The sequence below is a fragment of the Lemur catta genome, chromosome 1, assembly GCF_020740605.2.
Source record: "Lemur catta isolate mLemCat1 chromosome 1, mLemCat1.pri, whole genome shotgun sequence".
NCBI lineage: Eukaryota > Metazoa > Chordata > Mammalia > Primates > Lemuridae > Lemur > Lemur catta.
In genome coordinates, this window is record NC_059128.1 from 76,402,718 (window position 1) to 76,424,980 (window position 22,263).

The window sequence follows — 22,263 nt, forward strand, 5'->3', positions numbered from 1 at the left end:
CCTTTCAAAGTGGGGCACCTGAAAGCCGTCACTGCAGGGCAGCTGGCTTTGTGTCACAGCCAGTGACAACACAGCAATAGCTCCCATGTTTGAGCCATTCTGATGGCCCAGGCATTGTGCTAACTGACCTTGGCTTTGCAGGATTGAAGTTGGGCCTCATGTAGACCAGTTCCTGTCACCTGCCAGCCCCTCACAGCCCTACGAAGTAGGCACTGTTAGTATTTATGTCCTATGGACAGCGGACGAGGTGCGGTAAGAAAGGCTAGGAAGCTGCCCAGGGTCCCCTAGCTGGTAAGGGGGACGAGCCTGGACCTAGGAGCAGCCGGTGGGCCACCTCCTGCCATGCTGAGTGCCTTGTGGGTGCCTCAGGCTGGGCAGTGACTCAGCTGCCACCGGTTTCCATCCCCTGGCACCCTGCACGTCCCTCCTGTTGAAGGTGTCTATGTTCTGCTACTCCTGGCTTCTACCTGCCCCCTTCCCATCTCTCTTCTACCCCGGGCTTCTTTCCCTCGCTTCCTCCCTTCTCAGACTCCTTTCCCAGTCCCTGTCACCCTCACCCCAGAGCCCCCTTTCCTGTCCCCTCTCCTCCCATTGTCTCTCCCCGTTCTCTCCTGTGTGCTCCCCTTGCCAGCAGTTCCTCAGCAGCCCAAGCAGGGAGGCGGGAGCAGGAGAGGGGCCCCGTGCTGGGGCAGGCAAGGGAGAGAGCGGGGCCAGCCTGGGCCGAACACTCTGAGTCATCGGGGAGCAGGGCCCGAGGTCGCTGCAGACAGCAGAGCCAGCAGGGAGGACGGTGGCCGATCAGGGGTGACGAGCACCTGCTACTCCCAAGAGGACGGCTGCAGGGTGCCCCTGGAATAGGCTTAGGAGCCTGGCGAGGCGAGCGCAGCTTCCTGGAAGGGCTGAGCTAGCAATTCTTCTGTCCCTGCATAGGTGTCCCTGCATAGGTGCTCAGCCCTGGGGACACAGGCAGGCGAGGCTCCCACTCTCCTGGGGCTCACGGTCACATTGTGAGTTTCCAGGGTCCTCTTGGATTTGTGCCAAATTTGTGGCTTCTTTTCATTAGGGTTTTGTTCTCTAGGTTGGCTTTCCTAACCTACTAGAATTGCGTTTTAGGTGGGATTTGGGAACCCATGAAACTATGAAAATTGATAAATATAAGGACTTTGTACTCCTTCTGATCCAGTTGTGGGGAGAAGTGGAATGGAGGAAGATGGGGGCCCATGAAGGACACACTGTCTCTTTGGTCTTCAGGATGCCGGGGACCTTGTAAGCCGGCAGGGCTGGGAGTCCCCGCACATGTCATTGCCCCCAAAGTGCGCTGTGGAGTGGTGGGAGTTGTAGAGCCTCAGCGCGGAGCAGAGAGCAGTGCGCAGGGGTGAAGGTGAGGAGCAGAGAGCAGCGCGCAGGGGTGAAGGTGAGGAGAAGAGAGCAGCGCGCAGGGGTGGAGGTGAGGAGCAGAGAGCAGCGCGCAGGGGTGAAGGTGAGGAGCAGAGAGCAGCGTGCAGGGGTGAAGGTGAGCAGAGAGCAGCACGCAGGGGTGAAGGCGAGCAGAGAGCAGCGCGCAGGGGTGAAGGCGAGCAGAGAGCAGCACGCAGGGGTGAAGGTGAGGAGCAGAGAGCAGCGCGCAGGGGTGGAGGTGAGGAGCAGAGAGCAGCACGCAGGGGTGAAGGTGCTGGCTGGCACCGGGACTCCGTGCCTAGCGGGTAACTTGCCTAGGCCAGGTTTGAAGCCCACGGCTCGAGTTCCCACTTTAGCATGTTACAGTATCCCCGATGTTCTGGGTTCTTTGTGGGTGAAAAGGGAACACTGATTTTGTGGTTTCCAGGCCTGTGGTGGAGGTCGTAAAAGCTGGGAGAGGCCAGGGCTGGGCTGGGTCACTGGGCACTGGGGCTGGGACATACCCTGTCCAGGGCGATGTGGGAAATCTGGAAACGCAGAATGATGACCCAGATGAGCCCCAGGATGAGCGTCTGGTCTCCATCCACGATGTTCTCTGGCCCGATGAGGGGTATTGGCACCTGTGGGCACAGTTGGCTGGGTTAAGCCGTGCAGCCCATGGGCCTGGGGGCTGGTTGCGGGGTGGGAAGGTCCTGGAATCCATCCTGCCCAGCCTGGAGCTCCCCCAGGGAGAAGCAGGCAGGGGAGAGGGCTGAGAAGGTGAAGGCTTCCTGCCTATTGGCCCCACGCCCACCTGGGCAAAGCCCCAGCCTGGTGACCTGGGCTGGACCACTGGAACGGAAGGACTCCCGTGTGTGGGCTACAGGTAGACCCAGGCAAGGGTCACTGGTTCAGCTATGGGGGTGGGAAATGAGGGGTCTTAACAGGCAGTGTGTGAGCCAGACAGACCACAGCAGCTGTCCGCCTCCACCTCCAAGACTGTCCTGGGGTCTCCGGGGTGGCTAGGTCCCTGGGCTCACACCCGAACCTCAGCTGAACCACACAGCTCCAAGGCCCACGGCCTTCCTACAGTTCCACGAGTTCCTGGGCACAGTCCTTAGGGCTTTGCGCTGGCTGCTTCTCCCTCTGCGTCTGCAAATGTTATTCCCCCTGGTGCCGCACGGCTACTCCCCCCTCTCCCTCTAAGTCTGTGCTCAAATGTCACTTTTTCTATGAGGCCCACCCTGACCACCTTATTTAAACCTGAGGGCCATTCCCCCCCAAATACACACACTTGATCCCTTTCCCTGCTCGGGGACGGATCTTGGTTTTGTTCCCGATGTATCCCAAGCACCTAGTAGAGTGCTCGGCACATGGTAGGTGATCAACCCGTAAGTGCTGAGTGAAGAAAGGAAGGGAGAGGAGATCTCCTAAGACCGGAGGACAACTGGCTTAGCCGACCACCGGCCTGTGGGAGGAGCTCGTCCCCGGTGCGCTTTGTTCTGTCTGGCTCCTCCCTCCTGTCCCTGGCACACTGGTCCCTCCTGCATTCACCCTGCCTTGGAGTTGGAGCCTCTGGTCGGTGCGGTGTTCAAGTCTGCTCCCAGCAGCTGGTGAGAGCTAATCCTCCCAGCTTCCCGCGTAGCCATGGCATGCTGGTAGCTTGAACCAGCCACGATGGGAGTATTGACACTGGAGAAATCAGCAAATGCTACAAACCAGAGCTTTTGTTTCCCCCAGATAGTCCGTCACTAAACATTTACCAGCACCCTGCTGGTCTGGGTTCAGTTAATCTGTCTCCTGTTGAAACCACAGGTGTCTCGAGCTCAGGGTCTGGGCTCTGCTTGTTGTGTCCCCAGCGCCTGGTATAGAACGCCCAGAGCGGTCAGGTCTCCATAAATGCATCATTCCACATTCTGCCACTTACTACCTGTGTGTGGGGCCAACTCCCTTGCCTGTCCTTGACCACAGTTGCCTCATATGCCTTGGAAACAAGGATGTCCCTTCTCAGCTATCAGTGACATGCTGTATATCGAAGCTTAGGGACAGCTGCAATGCCTCTGAGAAAGGCCACAGGGCTCATACCCTTCCCAAGGTCCTGGAGGGGAGATGACTGGCTCACAGGGTCATTGTCCCCGGGACCAAATAGGGTCTGGCATTCTGCAGCTGGCAGTTCCTGCTCTGCCAAGTGCTGGGGCTCCCGCCGCTCCCCTGCCCTTTGCTTTGGTTTCTGCCCTCCCTGGCTCTCCTCAGCACAGGCTCCCAGGTGGCCGAGCGTAGGCTCCATGCCAGGACACAAGTGACAGGCACACATAGGCTCAGTCCAGCCCACTCCAGCTCAGTGACGTCACAGCCTCCTGGGACAGCCATCTCCAAGAGCCCTTGGTCTTCCTGGGTTCTCAACATAAATGACCCCTGCTCAGGGCCCCTTTTGCCCTGCCCCACCCTGCACAGCCCCTGACACTGGCCATGAGGGTCCCTCTGTGTCCCTGGAGCTCTTTTCTCCTTTTGGCAACGATCTCTTTGGCCTGTCCCTTTCTTTCTGGTGACTCTGGCTCCCTCCTATTTGCTAAGGCTCTTCTCCCTCCTCTTCCAAGACAGGCCCTGCACCTCTCCCCCCGCTGCCGGGGCTCTTCCCTTTGTTTCCTCTCCCTGCCGGACTCCTACGGCTCCACTTCTGGGCTTTGCTGGCCAGTTAACCATTGATCTTGCCTGGGGAGTAATGCTCGGCCTCTGTTCCCTCGTTTATGAAACGTGGAGGTTAAGAGAACACTAAGCTCCTTTTGGCTTAAAATTCTGTGCTCTCTTATGACAGACAGTGGCATTTTAGTCCTAGCAGGGGTGCTGCTTGTTCCTGCCCCGCCAGTGGGTGCCCTCCCGGTCAGGAGTGCAGTAGAGGCAGCCTTCGCTTCCCGCACCCCTGCTCCCCGGCTGCCCCTCCTTTGTACAGGCCTCGGGTCCTCTGCTCTGCCCTGCGGCCCAGCCCAGGAAGGACGATCCAGTTGTCCAGCCTGTCCCAGCTGCCTGCCCAGCGCCACGCCCAGCAGCCCTTCTGCGGGGCTCACCTTGGCCCTGAGGAAGGCCAGAGCTCGGCTGCTGTTCTCAAGGAAGTGCACGCGCAGGCGGCCCTGGCTTGGGGGTGGCAGGGCCTCCCCCGAGATGAGCTCCAGCAGCCGCAGCAGGTGGGTGCCATCAGCCAGCTCTGCATACAGGTTCTGGATCCTGATGCTCACCTAGCGAGGGGTTGGGGGGAAGGTACAGGGTCGGCCTGGCCTTCCCCGTCCAGCCCATCCTGGGACCTAGGAGGTGCAGCCCAGAGCAGCGGCTTTGGAGGAAGGAGCTCTGGCCTCAGCTCTGCTGTGGGCTCAAGAGAAGCCTCAGGCAGGTAACCCCACAGCCTGTCCCCCAGGTCCACTGGCCAGAGCGGGGGGCACCATAGGGGTGGGCCGTGGGGGGTACCCCGCTACGCTTACCTGGCCGTGCCGGAAGACGTTGTTGATCCACTTGGTGAAAGTCTTCTCCTGCATCTGCATGTGCCGTGCCTGCAGCTTGCGGACGTGGCCCATCTCGTACTCACAGTCCATGGTGGGGCCTGGACTGGGGGGACCCAGAGCTCTGTGTCTGGGCCTCCCGCTGCAGGGGCTGCTGGGGACCGGGGGGCTGACCCACCATCAGGCCTGCAGCCCTTGGGAACGAGGGGCCACTGGATCTTGCCCTAAGCCCGGACACCTGGGGGCTGGAGGTCCGGGGAGTCATCAGGGGATACTGACGACCCCTCTTCCAGGGGCCTGGGGGCCCTGCCCTGCCAGACTGTCCCCACGTTTGGTGGGGTTGTGGCTTGGAGCCTAGTCAGGGGAGGTCTGGTGCTCCTGGCTGGTAACCTGTGTTGAATGGCCCAAGGCCCCCTTTGCCTCACCCTACCTTCCAGATTCTTCTTCTCAGAGCCCCTGCCGCCAGGTGCCTCAACCACAGTGACTGGCTGCTGCTCTTTGGGTTGACTGGGGCGGTGGAAGGAAAACGGGAAACTGCTTCCCTTGGTGATGTCTGGGTCCTGGGGAGGCCCTGGCGGACAGATGGAGATGGCATTTAGCAGGGGCTGCTCGGGGAGGGAGAGACATCAGGAGAGGCCGAGGCTGGAGCTGGGGCCATGCCACAGCCCTCCCCTTGGGCCAGCGAGTTGGGGTGACGGCACACAGGCTGCATTGTCCTCCCACCTGCCGCAGGGCGTGGCGCAGACTGGGAGGGGGTGGCTCAAGAATGCTCCAGGCCCATTGCCCATCCTCCCTCGTCATCTACCCCCAGCCCCCAGCGACTTGCCCAGCTCCAGGTGGGGGTCCTGGCCCCGGGACGCAGAGGCCCTTGGGACAGCCTTGTCGGCTCATGGGGGCACCGTGGGGGCACTGTGGTCTGGGAAAGTGGCACCAAAGGACGGACCCTGTGTTGGAAGCGTGTGGACCCACTCCCAACCTGGGGCTGCCCTTCTTCACCCAACAGGGGCCTGTTTGCGAGCACCCACGCGGTGGCCGGGAGGAAGCGCGCTGGGCCGTCGGCCTCTCCCGCAGCCCAGGGAACAGCCAGAGACAGAGGCCACCCTCAAACCTGGGGCTGGGCTTTCCAGCCCTGGCAGAAATGCAGCCTACCTAGCCCGCACTGAAGGGTGGGTGGTCTCTCAAGCCAGGGGGCTCCCCCTAGGAAGGGGTGACCTGAAATGCAAAGGCTGTGGAGTCTCTTCCAAAATCAGAGTCACAGGGTTCGCTCTGGGGTGCCACAGAGCTAGCTGTGGCCCAGGTGTGGAGGCAGCGGGTGCAGAGGAGCCAGTGGGCTCCTGTCTCTCCCTCCCCGAGCACCCTGGGACTGCCCGCCGAGGGAAAGCCAGTGCTCATTCTGGTGGTTCCACGCAGCTCTCTGGCCAAACTCAGGGTAGCAGCCATCAGGCTGGTCTGTGTCTGTGCGTGCGTCCACCCAGCAGCCCCAGAGCCTCTGAGAAGAGAGGGACCACTCCCCGGGGAGGTGCTCCTGGCAGCCGTGGCCTGCCCTCCAGAGCCAGGCCCGATGAGTCACACCTGACCCCCAGGGACCCAAGACAGGCAGAGGGGCCATGCTGAGAGGTGCTGCAGCCTTGGGTAGGGGAGCAGCTCCCTTGTGTCTGAGAGGTGCTTCTCTCCTGTTGTCCTCTCTCTGTGAGGTCCCTTCTGCCACTGGCTGGCTTCGGGACGCTTGAGGTGAGCCTGCACCCCTTCCTTGCCTGCAGCCTCAGATCCTGTCGCTGACAGCTGCGCCTGTGCCTCCCAGACCCCCACCCTCTGCTCTCAGTGCCCCTGCAGGGCCTCAGCACTGTCCTCTAACTCCTCAGCCCACACACACCACCACGGCTCGCTGTTCCTTCCCGAAGCACAGCCCCGTGTGACCCGGGAGGACTCCCCGTTGCCTGTGAGGAAAACCAGGCTGGTCAGGCCTTGCTGGAACAAGGCCTTTGCAGCCCCCCAGTTTACCTAAGCAGGCTCCTCTCCCTCCACTCACCCTAGGGTGCTCCCCGTGGTCTACTCTCCGTTTCCCCGGCAGGAGCATGGCTTTCCTGCACCAAGGCTGGGCATCGGCTTTCTCTGTTTAGAAGGTCTCTCCCTTTGCCTATCGTCCACACTCACCTATCCTGTCAGCCCCAACTACAATCCTGCTTCTTCTAGGAGGTCCCTCCCCCACCTCCTTACCCCAGGGATGACTGAGCTTGTTTCTCCTCTTGTTAAGACCCTTGGCCCATGGTGTCCTGTGCGATGTTGGCACTGGAGGACAGGCTGAACTGCATGCTAGATCTCGACAGAGATTGCTGTTTTTGCAGTTGCTGGATGGGGCTGGGGGACTGCTTTTCTTCCTCCCTATCTCACCTGCAGCTAAAGCCACTGCACACACTGCAAGGACCAGCTCCTCTTTGGCTGTGACTGATTGAAGCCCCTGGGGACCCCTGAGAACCCTGTTTGGTCAGAACAAAGTTTGGATTATTCATGTTGCAAGTAAAACTGAAATCTCAAGTTGAACTGGTTTAAATAATATAAAGGGAATGTACTGGCCCACATAACTGAAAAATCCAGCAGGATTAGGACTTCAGGTGAGGTTTGATCGAGCAGCTCAAACGATATCACCATAGGCCTGGATTTCCTTTGCCTTTCTCAACGCCATCTTCATCTTCATGCTCCACAAGGTGGCTCCTGCCAGGCTGGCCTCCCTCCCCTGTGCCCAGCAGCTCTGGACACTCCTCTTAATGCCATTTATATTGTAGCACCAATAGGCTCACTTCTTTTACACTGCATGGTTCAGACAAGAGAGAATATCTCTCCCAACAGTTGGAACATGTCTGGGGGGCATGGTGCTCATAGACTTGAATCGGGCCATGTGTCTGTTCCTGAACCAGTATCTGTGACCAAGGGGCTGGGGTTTATCCCACCCTAACCTCATGGCTCAGAGTGAGGGGGGGAAAAGGGAAGTGCTTTGCAAAGGAAATTCCAGGCTTAGATCACCAAAAGTAGATAGTGACTATGGGAAAAATCCAGATGCCTACTATGGGCAGGACACACCTGTGAGGTGTGGCATGAGGCAGAAGTGGTGCCAGCCACCCAGGGGCTCTTCCCGAGTGTCCTGAGAGTGCTCAGCGATGCTTCGTCCCAGCCCCTGAAGCACCCACCTCCGTGACTCTGTCCTGTCTTGGCTTCCAACCACTGTGGGGTCTGAAACTTCCTCGGGCCTGTCTGCACACCTGCCCCACCCTGTGCCCGCAGCCTGCAGGGCTGCTCTCCTCCTGGAGCAGCCCCATTTGGGGGGCTCCCCTCCCCCACCAGATGGCGCAGGAGTCGGGGGTCACAGGCCGCCCCCAACTCCTCTACCTCATTTCAAATTGGATCCAGGGATGCACACTTTCCCCCGAGATGGCTGGCACACAGCCACTGCAAAGCCAGAGCCAACGGGAGAACGGCAGTGCTTTTCCACAAGTTTATTCATCAGTAGAGTGCGTTTTTTTTTTTTTGACACTTCTAAGTAAGATTACAAAAGGAAAAAAAATAGAAGCATTGTGTATTAACTGCATTGGTTAATTGACAGGTAACCTGATACACTCTTAAATTAGGCCCACATGTTCCTGAATAAACTCAGTGGCCATCTGTCCTAAGAACGTTATTCTGCTACATTCCATGGCGGGAACAAGCAGTAAGATGCTTTCCTCCTCTTCAAGGCAATTTGTCCCGGGTGCCCTCTGGGCATGTGTGAGGTGGCAAGCTCCAGGCAGCAGCGCCCCCGGGGGGTGGACTCCAGTGCGTGACCTCTGGGTGTGGCGGAGAGGTGGTGCCTTAGAGGCCCGGCAGAGCCCCCGGAGAGGACTGCAGTCAGGGCAGCGGGGCCTCTCCTGGGGGCTGGTGATAAGGGCAGGGATTGGGGGTGGAGGAGACGTTTTGCGTCTCCTTACGTGCTGTCACCTGCCCAGACACCCAGCCGCACGACACAGAATTCAACTCCTCAAGGCCTGTGATCCTGTGGGAGGAACCACAGCCCCAAATCCAAAGATGCCACTGCTGCATGATGACAGTGTGCAAGAGAACAGGGTCCAGCCTTGGGGAAACGAAGGGAACTAAATGCACAGCCGTCCCCTGTGAAGAGTGACCCTGCTCCGGGGCCACCCAGGTGTGCGGTGTGTTTGGAGTCTTGAGAGGAAAGAACTGACAGACACTGCCAGGTTGGAGCATGAGGCAAAAGCAGGTGTGACATGCGTATGTCCCCACGGAGCCGGGAGTTTCCACAAGTGCAACATTTCTTTGCAGAGAGGGTCAGGAGGACGTCACGGGCAGGTTGACAACTTGGAAGTTGACTTTGGAAGGAACATGCTAGGGTTTTCATTTTCTCTCTAAACTCAAGACTGCAAGGTTCGTGCTATGTGATGCTACATACCGTGTAGAAAGCAGGGCCTTAAGGTGTTTAGATTTTCTTCTGTGGAAACCTGGAGCGCATTAAGCTAGTTTTATGGTTCTAGAGTTTAGGCACTTCCACCCTCCCTGCCACACAGAAACACTCTGGGCAGGGGGTTCTCTGAATCCTGGGGCGCCCTGGGAAGGGCCACACAGCCAAGGGGAGCCGACCCCGGGGTGGCCCCGAGGCCCTGCTGCGCAGGGGAACTGGCAGTTTGGACACAGACTCAAGGAACTTTGTGCCGTCCTGGGAAGATACGAGTCCTCACTTGGTCACCATCCCTGATGTTTTCTAGTGTTTTCCTTCCTGGTGAACTTTTCATGATAAATGACTTGGTGTTGTAAGAGAGGATATGAAGAAAAGCTGACACGTAATTTCCTTATTTCCTCCCCCTGCCTCCCCCACCGAGAACATCACCAAGTCCCAGGAGAGAATCAGCTTCCAGACGTCTCTGCATCTGAGGGTGTGGGTGGGGTAGGGAGATCACGACGCCCTGAGAAGGTTCCTTCCACGGAGAAACCAGAAACCTCAGATCGCTGCCCCCTAAAAAAGTGTTCCTATATGTCTCTATAAACAAAGCTTGGCCATATCTACATATGTACACATTGATAAATTTTAAAAATACTCACATGACATATATATTTATATAAATCTATGTTTCTATATGACAACTGAGCAGAGTTTAAGAAGCAAGATGATTCTGAATGGAAAATCAGCCCTCACTGGCATCTCTAAGCCTTTGGACAAACAAGCTCTCTCTCCTCCTCCTCAACTAACCCTCTGGTGGTCCCCACTGTGCTCACAGACTCGGGCGGTCCTTGTGCGTTCACAGAACTCTCTGCTCATATTACAGTACTGGGATTGTGTTTCTTTTCTATGTGTTTAATTAAAAGTTCTCATTAAGGCTAAAAAAACCACATTATGCATTTACTTCCCTTGAAACTAAATTATCTAGATAGTAAGCTAGGGAGTGTAAGGGTTGGCAGCTGGGTATAAATGTTTCCCCCATCAATATTTGCTCTTAAATCTGCAGTTCTGGCCTTGATGTCACCGCAGGCAGATGACAAGAAAAAAATTATATGGTTTTTAGAAAGTTCAGGGGGACTGTTCTGATGTCATTTATTTCTGGTGCCAGCAGGGCCCACGCCATGCGGCCATGGCCGTTTTGTGTCTCTCTCATTGCATAAATAACGGTGAAAGGCACCTGCCTCCCCGTGCTGGCGCCCACAGAGCAGGGAGGGTGGGAAGAATGAACCACCTGCACCTGGCACAGGCATCGGGACGAGCGGCCCACAGAGGTGTCCTCGGGGGGGCTGGGGAAGGCACACTCAGCTGGTGCAAAGGTCGGCGCCCAAATCCTGTGTCGTGCCAGGTGTTCATGGTATGAACTGCGGAGCCTTCGAGGAAAAGGTTTTATATGAAAGATTCCACTTTGTTTCTGTATAAAGACTTTTATCTTGTAAGAAAAAAACAAAACAAAAAACACTGGACATAATAAATGCCTGTTTTCTGCAAAAACAATGTCTAACTCTGGCAGATTGATCTTTGCTACTTACCAGCCCGGGGCAGGTCCCTCATCCACCTGTGTCCGCAGGGCCCAGGACACTGCACACACCAAGACGGGTTTTCACTGGCTTTAAATCCTGCCTTCGAACAAGGAGCCTTGGGGACGTTTAAGGGTTGAGGGCCAGGGCCACACTAGGCGATGCCCGAGGAGAACCACCTCTTTTCCTTACTGTAGTTTACGTATACAGACTTTGCTACTACTTATTGGACAAAGCAGTGAGAAAAGTTAATCTTCAGACTGTAACACGACTTGAGAGGCAAAGTGGAAGTCTTGCCAGGGGTTAAAAACGGTTGTGAGTTCCGAATTCCCAATCTAATACAGCTTTACTGGGAAGGGCCCAGGAGGGAGGCCGGGCCATCTGGTCAGCGGGAGCTGGGACAGATGCGCTCCTGGGCCTGGCTGCCAGCTCTGCTGGGGCCCGCAGAAGGGACGGGCACAGACATAGCGCACCCTCCTCCCAGACCTGGGGCACTGGTCTTCTCTTTGGCAGACAGTCTGCAGAGAGCAAGAAACCCTCTGCTCTAGTTTTTTCCACTCTAAATATAGCAGAAAACAAAATAAATAAGATCATCTTTGCTGCCTCCCGGTGTGCCCTCTGAGGGACAGACAGGTGCTCCAGAGGTCATTCGTGATGACAGACAGCCCGGGGAGCCCCCAGCCCGCTCCCCAAGGTTCCTGGGATTCTGCCAAACCCCATTCTCCAGGTGCGTCTCCAGGCTCCTGAGAATCTTTGGGCAATGTCCCTTTCTGAACCCTTTAATCTCCTGACCCATCCTTGGCCCCCTAATATTTAATAGAAACTCAGGGAATTTTGAAGGGGAAAGGACCTCATCTAGTGTCCAGTGTCTGCCCTCCCCATTCTACAGATGGGGAAACCGAGGCATGGAGAGGGCAGTGCCTTGCCCAAGGCCATTCAGTGAGTCAGCGGCAGAGCAGGCCTCGGCCCAGGTCCCGATTCCCCCGCCATGCCCGCCCCGTCCGCGGCCTGCCCTCAGTCGGCCTTCGGCAGGGACTTCCTGTGAGAGGGGGGCACGAGGTGGGGGGGCAGGCTGTTGGGCAGCTCGTAGCCGTCGAGCTTGATCTTGATGAGGTGCTTGGCCAGCGCGAACTCCTCGTCGTCCAGCATGCCGTCGCAGTCACAGTCGGCCAGCTTCCAGATCTTGCCCAGGACGCTGTTGGGCAGCTTGGAGGTCACCATCTCCTTCTTGGCGTTGACGCCCGATATCTTGCCGTTGACGGGCGACAGAGTGTAGAAGAGCTCGTCGTAGACGGGCTTGTCCTTGGCCACGACCCACTCCTCCTCGTCGGCACCCTCCTTGGCGCCCTCCCCGTAGCCGTGGTTGAAGGGGCCCTCGGCCGTGCCGTCGAAGGCGCCGCCCTGCACGAGCTGCGTGGGCACGCTCATCTCCTCCTGGCTGATCAGGTTCATCAGGGACGAGATCTTGCTGCTCAGCATGTTGTCCACGGCCTCGATCAGCTTCGGCTTCAGCGAGTGGAATTTGGTGAAGTCGTAGTTCTCAAGCTGCTCCTGCAGAGGGGAAAGCACAGGCTCGGTTACGTGCTCGCTCGCTCGCGCGCGCGCGCTCTCGCTCTCTCTCTCTGTCTCTCTCTCTCTGTCTCTCTCTCTCTCTCTCTCTCTCTCTCTCTCTCTCTCTCTCTCTCTCTCTCGGAAGCAGGCAGGGGCGGAGGCAGACATCCCAGCACGCTACTGCAGACCTCTGTGTATGGGGGCGTCCCCACACCCACACTCACCAGATACAGGAGCGGTTTTTTGGAACAAGAAACAAGCTGCGTGGGATGCAACGTGCATTTTTCTACAGTAGCCAATCTCTGATGGTGGTCGCACAAGGGACAGCAACCCGCGAGGACTCTGAGAAACCCTCTTTCACCTGCCTTTTTAAATGCTCTAGAGAATTAGCATTCTCTCTCTCAAAGTGGTTGCACTACACACTTCAGTTGACCTTCACAACGATCCTGGGAGTGTGGAGGGGCAGCTATTGAACCTGTTGTACAGAGAGCTGCAGGGGGCATCCCGGCGGAGTGGAGACTAGAGGGCCTGTCTCCTGGCCCTTGGCTAATGCTCTCTGTGCCGGAACATGGAGCTGTGACAGAGGGACTACATCTAGGTAAAACAATTAATTAAGGACTTTGTTTTTGGATCAGCTAAAAAATGTGGTTTAGGTACCTTCCCACTGGCTATAACCTCTTATGAATGAGTCCAGGAGGCTATTCAAGTTAGAAACCACGTAGGAACAGCCCCACCAAGGCACGGCCTGACCAGAAGCACTGAAGCTACCCATCCATCCATCCTTTATTCATCCATCCACCCACCCATCCATCCATCCATTTTCATCCATCTATCCTTCATCCACCCGCCCATCCATCCATCCGTCCTTCATCCACCCACCCATCCATCCATCCTTCACCCACCCATCCACCCAACTTTTATTGGTCATTTGCTATGCATCAGACCCTGTTCTAGGGCCTGGGGACATAAATATGAAAAGCCATAGTTCCTGCTTTAAAGGAGCTTATGTTATAATGCAGGAAGGACACTCCAGTTGTTTGGTTCCTGCCTGCTTTCAAAAAGGACGTAACCTTGAGCTCAAGTCAATGACTAGAAAGAAAAATAAAATAAAAATTTAAAAGAGGACTTACAGTGAGAAAAGGATAACATGAAGTATAAGAAAGTCATTACAAAGAAAGTCATTAAAAGGGAAGAGGAAAGCAGACATCACAGCAGGTGGCTCAGGTTAGGGAAAGCGACTCCCTGAAGGCACAGCTGGGCTTTGGCGGGGGGTGGGGGGTCCTTGGGGACACTCAGCGTCTCAGTGCTGGGCACAGCCCTCGCTGTCCAAGGAGGGAAGTTCCTCATTGCAAGACACAAACCTTCTCTAGCCCTGAACTGTGCGAGTTACCTGGGGCTTTACATGAGGGGCTTCAAACCTAATGAAAAATGTCTTCAATGGCAATTTCACCAAATAAATGCAGAACTATCCCAGGTATGGCAGTTTTTATATGAACTCTGTATGGACAATTCTAGAGAGGGCCAAGCACAAGCCACTCAGTTTTCTGGAGATGAGGCAGGGAGATTCTCGAGCAAAAGTCAGGCCTGACTGTTTTGGACAGAAGCAAAGTGACAGGCTATTAGGGGAAAACAAACAAACAACGCCCCCAACCCAAACTTGGTGCTATCATAAATATCATGCATCTATTGTAAAAAATTGAAAAAAACTTGATAAGCAAAAATAAAAATTTAAAATAACTTACAATCCCACCAGCCAGCAATTTCTAGCCATTTTTACACACACACACACACACACACACACACACACACACACTCTTTAACTGAGATAATACTACACCATTAAACAACCTGTGTTTTTAAGAAAAAATGCATCACATCTTTCCATGATAATTCTTACATAACATTATTATTATTATTATTATTTTTAGAGATAGAGTCTTGCTATGTTACGTGGGCTAAAGTGCCATGGCATCATCACAGCTCACTGTAACCTCAAACTCCTGGGCTTAAGGGATCCTCCTACCTTAGCCTCCCAAGTAGCTGGGACTATAGGCACGCACCATCATGCCTAGTTACTTTTCCATTTTTTGTACAGACAGGGTCTCACTCTTGCTCAGGCTGGTCTTGAACTCCTGGCTACAAGCGATCCTCCTGCCTCGGCCTCCCAGAGTGCTAGAATTACAGGCATGAGCCACTGTGCCTGACTCCAAACCTTATTTTTAATAGCTACATAATACTGAACTGTATAGCTGGGCCATTCATCTACCCTGTCCCCTGCAGTTGGACGTGTAGGTTATTTCCGACGGAGAATCAACACTGTGGTCTCTAGGGTGTGTGGCAGGGCAGAAATTCTGTGCTGATATTTGGAAGCGGAGGCCGGAGCTTTAGGTGGTGGTGGGACAGAGCTGAAGCTAAGCAGGCTGACACTCCTCCAGAGAAGGGCGTCCGACACTTTCTAGGCAGCAAACTCTGCGGCTGTCAAACCATGCGGAGCCGGGCAGAAACCCAGCACGTGGCCCGTGCTCGCTCACAGCAGTGGGGTGGAGCAGGCCTGGGCTCTCAGGTGAGTTCTGGTTTCCGTGTCCTTCACCCTCACTAGCAGATCACAGTCACCAGCACGTCACCCCCGACATCAGCACCAAACAACGTGGCCTGCATTTTGGGCTCCTGCTGCCAACGTCTCCGTCAGTCATGGGGACCGAAAAGAGGAAGCCCGGCAGGTGGAGGAGCAGGCGACCCCCACAACCACCTCTGTGCAGCCAGGCATGCAAGTCTGGATTCCCTGGGCGCATAGACACCTACCCTATTTCCTCACGAATGAGTCTGTGCTCTGACACACACAGAGCCCCTGTGTCTGGCCAAGCGGAAGGAGGCGCTGCCCGCCCAAACTTCCCCCAGCCTGCGGGGGACGTGGATTCGGACCGCAAACCTCTAGAACACCCGCGAGGGGGAATGGCCACGTATTTGCAGCAGCTATTCCTGCCCTGGGGGCACCTAGGGAATAAGTCCTCCACTGGCGTCCCTGTGGTCCCCCACAGCCCTGACCGGGGACTGGGGGTACCTGTTAAACCACTGTCACCCCTGTTCCCCCTGGGTGGGTCCAAAACAATTCTTGTTACTGGGATGAATACACACTGGGGAATTTACAGACTTCCCCATCAGCAATTGTATCCACCACGCCCGGGATCCTGGAACCGCTTCCTCTCTAGAGACAAAGGTCAGTGCCCAGCCCAGTCTCCAGCCGGGCCACCCCTGCCCACGCCGGGCCAGCATGGAGCAGAAGCGGTTTTCAAGCCCACGCGAGGGTCTGAGTGGATGGCGCCGTCTCTGCTGCCCTCTGCTGTTGAAATGCTGCCAACTCGTCAGCCGTGGGGTCCAAATTCTCCCTCCAGTAGGAGGACAACTGAGTCGGCAATAGAGGGGGACTTTCTAGTGCCCTGCTCACCTGCGGTATCGACACACCTGTGCTGTGAGTCAGATGCCCTCCCACAGGGGCACAGGGCAGATACAGGCAGCCTCACGAGCAGGCCGCAGGGCCTGTCCTAGCACGGGAAAAAGCTTCGAAACGTTTGTCTCATTGCTATGGCTGAGAGTCACCCTGACCAGCTTGGGAGAGAACAGGGAGGGCAGAAACCCGAAGCTGGCATCAGTGAGCCCTCTGCGTGGCCTGATAGGTGTGAAGATCATAACATGGTCATCTCTAAGCTTACGCTCCCCCTACTTCTGTCCCAGACGCAGGGGAAGTGAGGCGAGCCCATGTGGTAGGGGGTGTTTGACTTTCAACAGGCTCAGGGACGGCAGGGGCCCTAACCCACCCCCACACCCCCCAATGCCTCCGGGGGTGACAGCAAACTAGCCTGAAGTATCGTTTGACGGTGAGCACTGCCCAGGGGCTCCAGGCCGCCTTGTTCCCTGGGGACTCTCTGAGGGGCCTGGAGGGTGTGACTGGGACCCAGCGGGCCTCCCAAGGAGGACTGTTCCTGCACTTCCAGGGTCTGCTCTGGAAACCCTGGTCCATAGGCCCAGTCAGGGCTGGGTCAGGGCCTGAGAAACTCAGTACCGAGAGCCTGCCGTGTTATGAACTTCCACTGACTTACTCATTCCCTCAGCATATATCCACTGAGCACCTACGACACCCTCGGTAGGGGGAGATGGCAGAGAACAGGGCACGGGTCACTGATCTCACGGAGTAACAGTCCCGAGGAAGGGAGACGTTAAGCAATTTGATTAGTTACACTGAAGCACAACAGTGTTTGGACTGTAACAAGGAGCATGCGTCCTGACAATAGGGTCACTGTCAAAACCTTCGTTGTCAGCCACAGGTATAGTGGCAAAGACTGAATTATTTTTACCTGTTTGTTCACTTTTGTTTGTCAATTTATTCCAGGGGCCTAGATCAGTGCCTGGCTATAGCAGGCCTAATGAATATTCTTGGGTGAATGAATAAATGAGCACAAATGAACAGGGCTCCTGTCAGGTGGGACCCCGTGCTCCCTGTCCTAGGGTACACCCAGGTGTCCCCTGACAGTGCTAATGTGCCTGGTGTAGGGGCCTGACTGCAAGGCTTCTTCACATGGGCCTGGGCCCTCCCTGTGCCCTCCTGCAGAATGGGCTGCGGCCGCTCCTGGGACCTCGCTCTCCTCTGCCCCAGCCCTAAGGGGCCTGGGTGTCCTCCGACATGGCCAGGCCCAGGCTGACTCACGAGGAGCTCTGGTCCTGTCTGCTCCCTGTGTTACAGGGGCTCGCAGGGGCCTGGCAGGAGAGCCCCCGTACGGGAGGCCTTAGTGGAGCCCCAGGTCTCAGGAGCAGCATCCCCGTGGGCAGGGCACTGTGGCAACTCCACGAGGCCCCCGCTAGGCACAGCACAGGCAGAGTATTTCTTCATAACCTGCATTTAAGTCAGGAGACTGAGTTTCCTTCTGAAATATCTAAAGGGTACAAGGAAACAGTTGTTTTACGGTTTGGCTGTGGGGTGCAGGGCCTGACCCATGGGTGTGAATGGGGGACTTGCTCAGGGAGGCTGCTCCAAGAAGCCACGACAGCCCTCCAGTCAGCCATCGCATGACCAGAACACACCCCATTCATCCCCCGAGCACAGGAATGCCTATTTCATTCCTGGAAGAAAAATGACACTTCTGTATTTATTCTTTGTTTTTTTTGAGACAGACTCTCGCTCTGTTGCCCTGGGTAGAGTGCAATGGCACTATTATAGCTCACTGCGACCTCAAATTCCTGGGCTCAAGAGATCCTCCTCTCTCAGCTTCCCAAGTAGCTGGGACCACAGGTGTGGGCCACTGCGCCCAGCTAATTTTTCTATTTTTTGTATAGACGGGGTCTCCATTCTTGCTCAGGCTGGTCTTGAACTCCTGAGCTCAAGTGATTCTCCTGCCTGGGCCTCTCAGAGTACTAGGATTACAGGCACGAGCCACCGTGCCTGGCCATTTCTGTATTTATTCTTAAATAAATACAGCTAAACCATATTAACCAGATTGTATATACCAGACGCACTCACCCTGCACCTTGGCATCAAGAGCTGTCATCAAAACGGTAAGAATAACCCACTCCTGCGTTAGTGTGTAATTTCCGTAAAGCTTACATTAAAAAACCCTCAGGATCTAAACTTCCCCTCCGGCTGCCTGCTGACCCTCGCCTCCTCTGCCTGAGCTTCCCCTCCTCTTTTGCCTTGTCCTCCTTCTGCCTCCTTCTGCTGACCTGCTTGCAGTTTGTAGGCTGCAGGGACTTCAGTGCTGTCACTCTGTGGCCCAGGGCAGGAGACGGTAACCAGCGGTCTCAGCGAGCAGCCAGTGTGCAGGTGCGCTTTGTGTGGCCTATGTGGTATTTTTTGAAAGTCTGAGCCAAAATCTGAAAACCAGGCGATTTTACAAATCCAGATTTCTGGCTTCTCTTGACCCAACCAGGCCCACAGGGCATCACAGACGGGGCTGAACAGGGCTTCTGCACGCTCCTCTCTGTCCCAAAGGGGAGTCCTGACAAATTCCCATCACACCTGCAGAATCGTGTCCTCCCCTGGAGAGACATCTCTTGGAAGCACCTCTCAGTTGAATGTGGAAAGACAGAAGGTAGCCAGAGCGGGTGACGTGGTTCCTTCTGCCCAGCCTGCTTCACGTTATCAGCTGGTGGGTGCAGGCATCTGAGTTTGTGTCACTTTACAGAGAGAGCTGTGGCCCCCCGTGAAGATGGGTTGGTTCTTGCACTGGACAAGAAGATGGTCAGCCTGGCTGGGTGAGGACTGTCTACACAGAAGCCAGATGGGGGCCTTGCCCGGGAGGACATGCTCATCTAACATCAGCACAGGGTGGTGGACACACTGCGCAGGCCTGGGTGGCCGAACGTAGCACCCATGGGGTGCTGGGGCCGCCCAGGCACAGCTCAAGAGAGGCGCTGAATTCCGGCCAAAGGCTGCCCAACACCATCCTTTAAGCAAAATCCTCACCGTGTCTGGCCCAGTCCAGCCATGTCCGCAGAGCCCCACGGCACCGAGGCAGCCCTCGAGCCTGCAGCAGCAAGGCCGCCTGAGCACAGAATCCCACGGGGCAGGCAGGGCCGGGCAGGGCTTGAGGACGCTGCCGCCGGTGACCTTCAAGGCCACTCTCAGCACTGATTCCCTTAAGGTGCTAGGATTCTGAAAAACAGCTGTCACCCCAACATCAAACCAGCCTCCCTGAACACAGCCTAAGAGGCCTGCTCACCGGACTTTCTCATATGAGCTTCATTTCAGCTACCTTTTGCTACGCGTCCTCTTTTGTTTCCACATTTCAGAAGGCAGAAAATTTCTGCTTTATTCACAGCCTATTGTCACAGATGACCATTAGGAAGACACATTCACTGCATTCTCCTTGATCCTAAACCACAGGCCCTCCTGTGTCCCCAGCAGCCAGCCAGGCACCGGGGCACTGCATCTCCACCCTCTGCGCGTGACGCCGTAACAGGCTCCCCATACCTGCATCGCCTTGACCTCGGGGAAGTCCCCTGCAGAAATCTGGTGTTCTCGTTGTAGCTGAACGTAGATTTCTGGCAACCTGCTGATAAGCTCCCTCTTCTTGTTTTCCTTCCCGAATACACTTGGCATCTCCTTCTTCAGGTGGCTGATGATGTAGGCGTGTACCTGAAGGGGTATACGTCAGGTGAGATGTGTCACTTAGAACCGCACCAGAGAAGGAACAAACACAATGGCATCTTATTCGCATCTGACACACGCGCACAGAACCACGGCCCTCAGGGGCGGGAGGGGGGGGGAGCAGAGCTGTTTAAGGGGGTGGAACATGGGCCAGATGTGGGGAACTGCTATGGCTTACGGTTCTGCTGCGCCTCTAGGTGGCAGTTCTGGCGTGTGTGTAGGAGTGAGCGGTGTGGGTGGGCTTGGACGCGAAAGCTCTTAGTTCTGGTGATTAACCAGGAGGCCCAAGAAAAAGCTTCACCAGGACTGGTGCCCGGGAACAGCAGGACATTAAACCGGAGGCTGCTAGAAATGGCTGATGTACACGGAAATCTGTGTGCAGTGAACAACGAGATGAGAATCTCTATAACCTTCCTGTGGACGGTGTAGACCCTGAGATCTCTCCAGGTGGCACTAAGGTCATTTCTGTACAAGACCAGCTGCCTGGGACCAGGCTGGATGGCAGAGGCTCCCTCTGGAGAGCAGCCCCAGGGGCCTGAGGAGGAAGCCCCAGAAACCCTGATCATGGCAGTGGGGGACAGGTGGCCAGGGGGCTGTCACCCAGGGGGGTGAATCCCACCGGGAGAGCTCTGTTTGGCCTGTGTCACACTTTCCTTGACATTTCCACTCTTCTACTGGTTTCCAACTTCAGGACATTGAGAAATATTCATTACAAAAGTTCTCTTTGTATACCCTGAATTGTACAGAGTAATTTAGAAGTCAAGTAAATAACTAAAATACGAAAGGATGAAAAACAGAACAGTGATTATAAAAAGAAAATGACTATGTAGCTATGGAAAATCCTATTAAAGAAAACAGACTTCTACTATAATCTTGTGGAAGAATGGAAATTAAATAAAGGGGGTAAGCAGATACATGCCGTAGCTCCGCTGAGGGCCTGTGTGTACGGACACACACTGGGCACAGCCAAAAGCCTTGTGCTGGGATTTGAACACTAACGTGAGTACGTGATGCACATGCTGACACGCTCAGACCAAGCAGTGCTAACTTCCACCTGTACAAAGGTCACTTTAACATAAGCCCACACTGTGTGCTGCTGGCTACTGCTGAGAGCTGCGGTCCCCAACCCCCGGGCTGCGGCCTGGTACCAGTCCATGGCCTGCTGGGAACCGGGCCTGGCATGCCCACCTGAGCTCTGCGTCCCCCCGCCCCCACCCCTGGTCTGTAGAAAAATTGCCTTCCATGGAACTTAGGAACCAGCCACACAGAGGGAGGTGGGCGGCAGGCGAGCGAGGAGCAAGTGAAGCTCCATCGGTATTTACAGCGGCTACGGCCACTTCCATCGCTGGCATCGCCGCCTACGCTCCGCACCCCCCATCTGTGGAAAATTGTCTTCCGTGAAACCAGTCCCTGGTGCCAAAAAGGTTGGGGACCTCTGGCTAAGAATATAGATTTGGAGAGATGATTCTAAACTTTTCTGACACCAGCAAACTTATTTTTCAAATGAAAACAACTTGATATATTTCTAAGATTCTTAGAGATAACTAGAGAAATCCAAAGTTTGGGAGTCCTTCTTTTAGAATTTTGGGCATTTCTGAGGACCCGATGAATGAGTGGTAAGATGGCAATTCCTTTACATTGGACAGTGAATGCCTGGCTTGGTGGTGGTGGGGTTCAGGGACAGCTGGTGCAGCCATGCTCAACTGGGGAGAGCCAGCTGCCCACCAGCTGTCCTTGTATCATTTCCTAGGCCTCAGCCTTCCTGGACCTCTGGCCTGGGCCGTGGATACCTCTCCCTTCTGTGCCCAGGCCTGCCCTGCTCTAGAGCCAGCCCCAGAGGAGGCAGGAAGCCCCACAGCCACTCGGTCTCCCCCACACAAGGGCTTCTTACTGAGACCTCACCCTCGCCAGAGCCCAGGCCTGCAGCAGCTGCCAGGCCGTGCTCAGGGAAGGCTTAGCTCCTGTTCCTCAATCCAGCTGACTGTCCACCCAGCCCCCAGTCCCCCTAGCATGGGCACCCTGTTCCTGAACACTCCCTGGTGCCTGGGGCCTACTTTACCTGGGCTGAACTCAGGTGACATGCACTTGCCACACCCCTCCACCCACTGACAGGCACTGGCTCCCTCATCTTAGACCTCGTGGTGTTTACTGGCTGATGACTGGGGCTGCTGGCTGCTGGCCCGCCCTTGGACACCTGGCCTCCACTGCCCTGACAAACCTTGGGGAAGATGTTGTGCTGGGTGTCTACCCTCCTCCCTCCACCAGCCTGGGGCTGCCCAAGTCATGACTCTCAGGTGACCTGCTCCTGCTGCAGGCAGCTCTCAGACCCAAACTCCACTTCTGGGAAGTTCCACTGGCCTGTTGTGCATAAGTCTCCTGTCACACTGGCTCTGCGTGTCCACCCCACTCCTGCCCTTCCTGTGACATCCTAAGATAATAACCCAGGGTCATCTATGCATGGACCCTGCCTTTAAGAAGTTCGTCAAGCTATGAGGTAAATTACAATTCTTCAAATAGTGGGGTACTGAATATGGAAGGGACCCCCTCTATCTAATTTAAACCCTGGTTCCAGGAATTCATATGACTCGCTCGAGGTCACGCAGCTAATTAGGAGACCCAGAGCTGGTACTTGCATCCAACTGCCTCGTTCCTGCTCTTATAGAATTCATTACTTTCTCTGGGTGTGAATTACAAATCTTATTGAGG

General features: G+C 55.7%; 2 protein-coding genes across 2 annotated transcripts in view; both read right to left on the bottom strand.

Annotated features, from left to right (window-relative positions):
- SPTBN5 (spectrin beta, non-erythrocytic 5) overlaps window positions 1-5,669 on the bottom strand; it is a 44,773-nt gene extending 39,104 nt beyond the window's left edge. The window contains 5 exon segments of the mRNA XM_045544745.1: window positions 1,902-2,018; window positions 4,443-4,610; window positions 4,851-4,969; window positions 5,299-5,473; window positions 5,592-5,669. Of these exon segments, the coding sequence (XP_045400701.1) occupies window positions 1,902-2,018; window positions 4,443-4,610; window positions 4,851-4,969; window positions 5,299-5,473; window positions 5,592-5,669 (657 nt within the window).
- Window positions 5,670-8,344: 2,675 nt separating this feature from the next.
- EHD4 (EH domain containing 4) overlaps window positions 8,345-22,263 on the bottom strand; it is a 71,381-nt gene continuing 57,462 nt past the window's right edge. The window contains exons 5-6 of the mRNA XM_045539287.1: window positions 19,381-19,545; window positions 8,345-12,419 (exon numbers count right to left, since the gene is read on the bottom strand). Of these exons, the coding sequence (XP_045395243.1) occupies window positions 11,883-12,419; window positions 19,381-19,545 (702 nt within the window). The 3' untranslated portion in view covers window positions 8,345-11,882. The remainder of the gene's footprint in view (window positions 12,420-19,380; window positions 19,546-22,263) is intronic.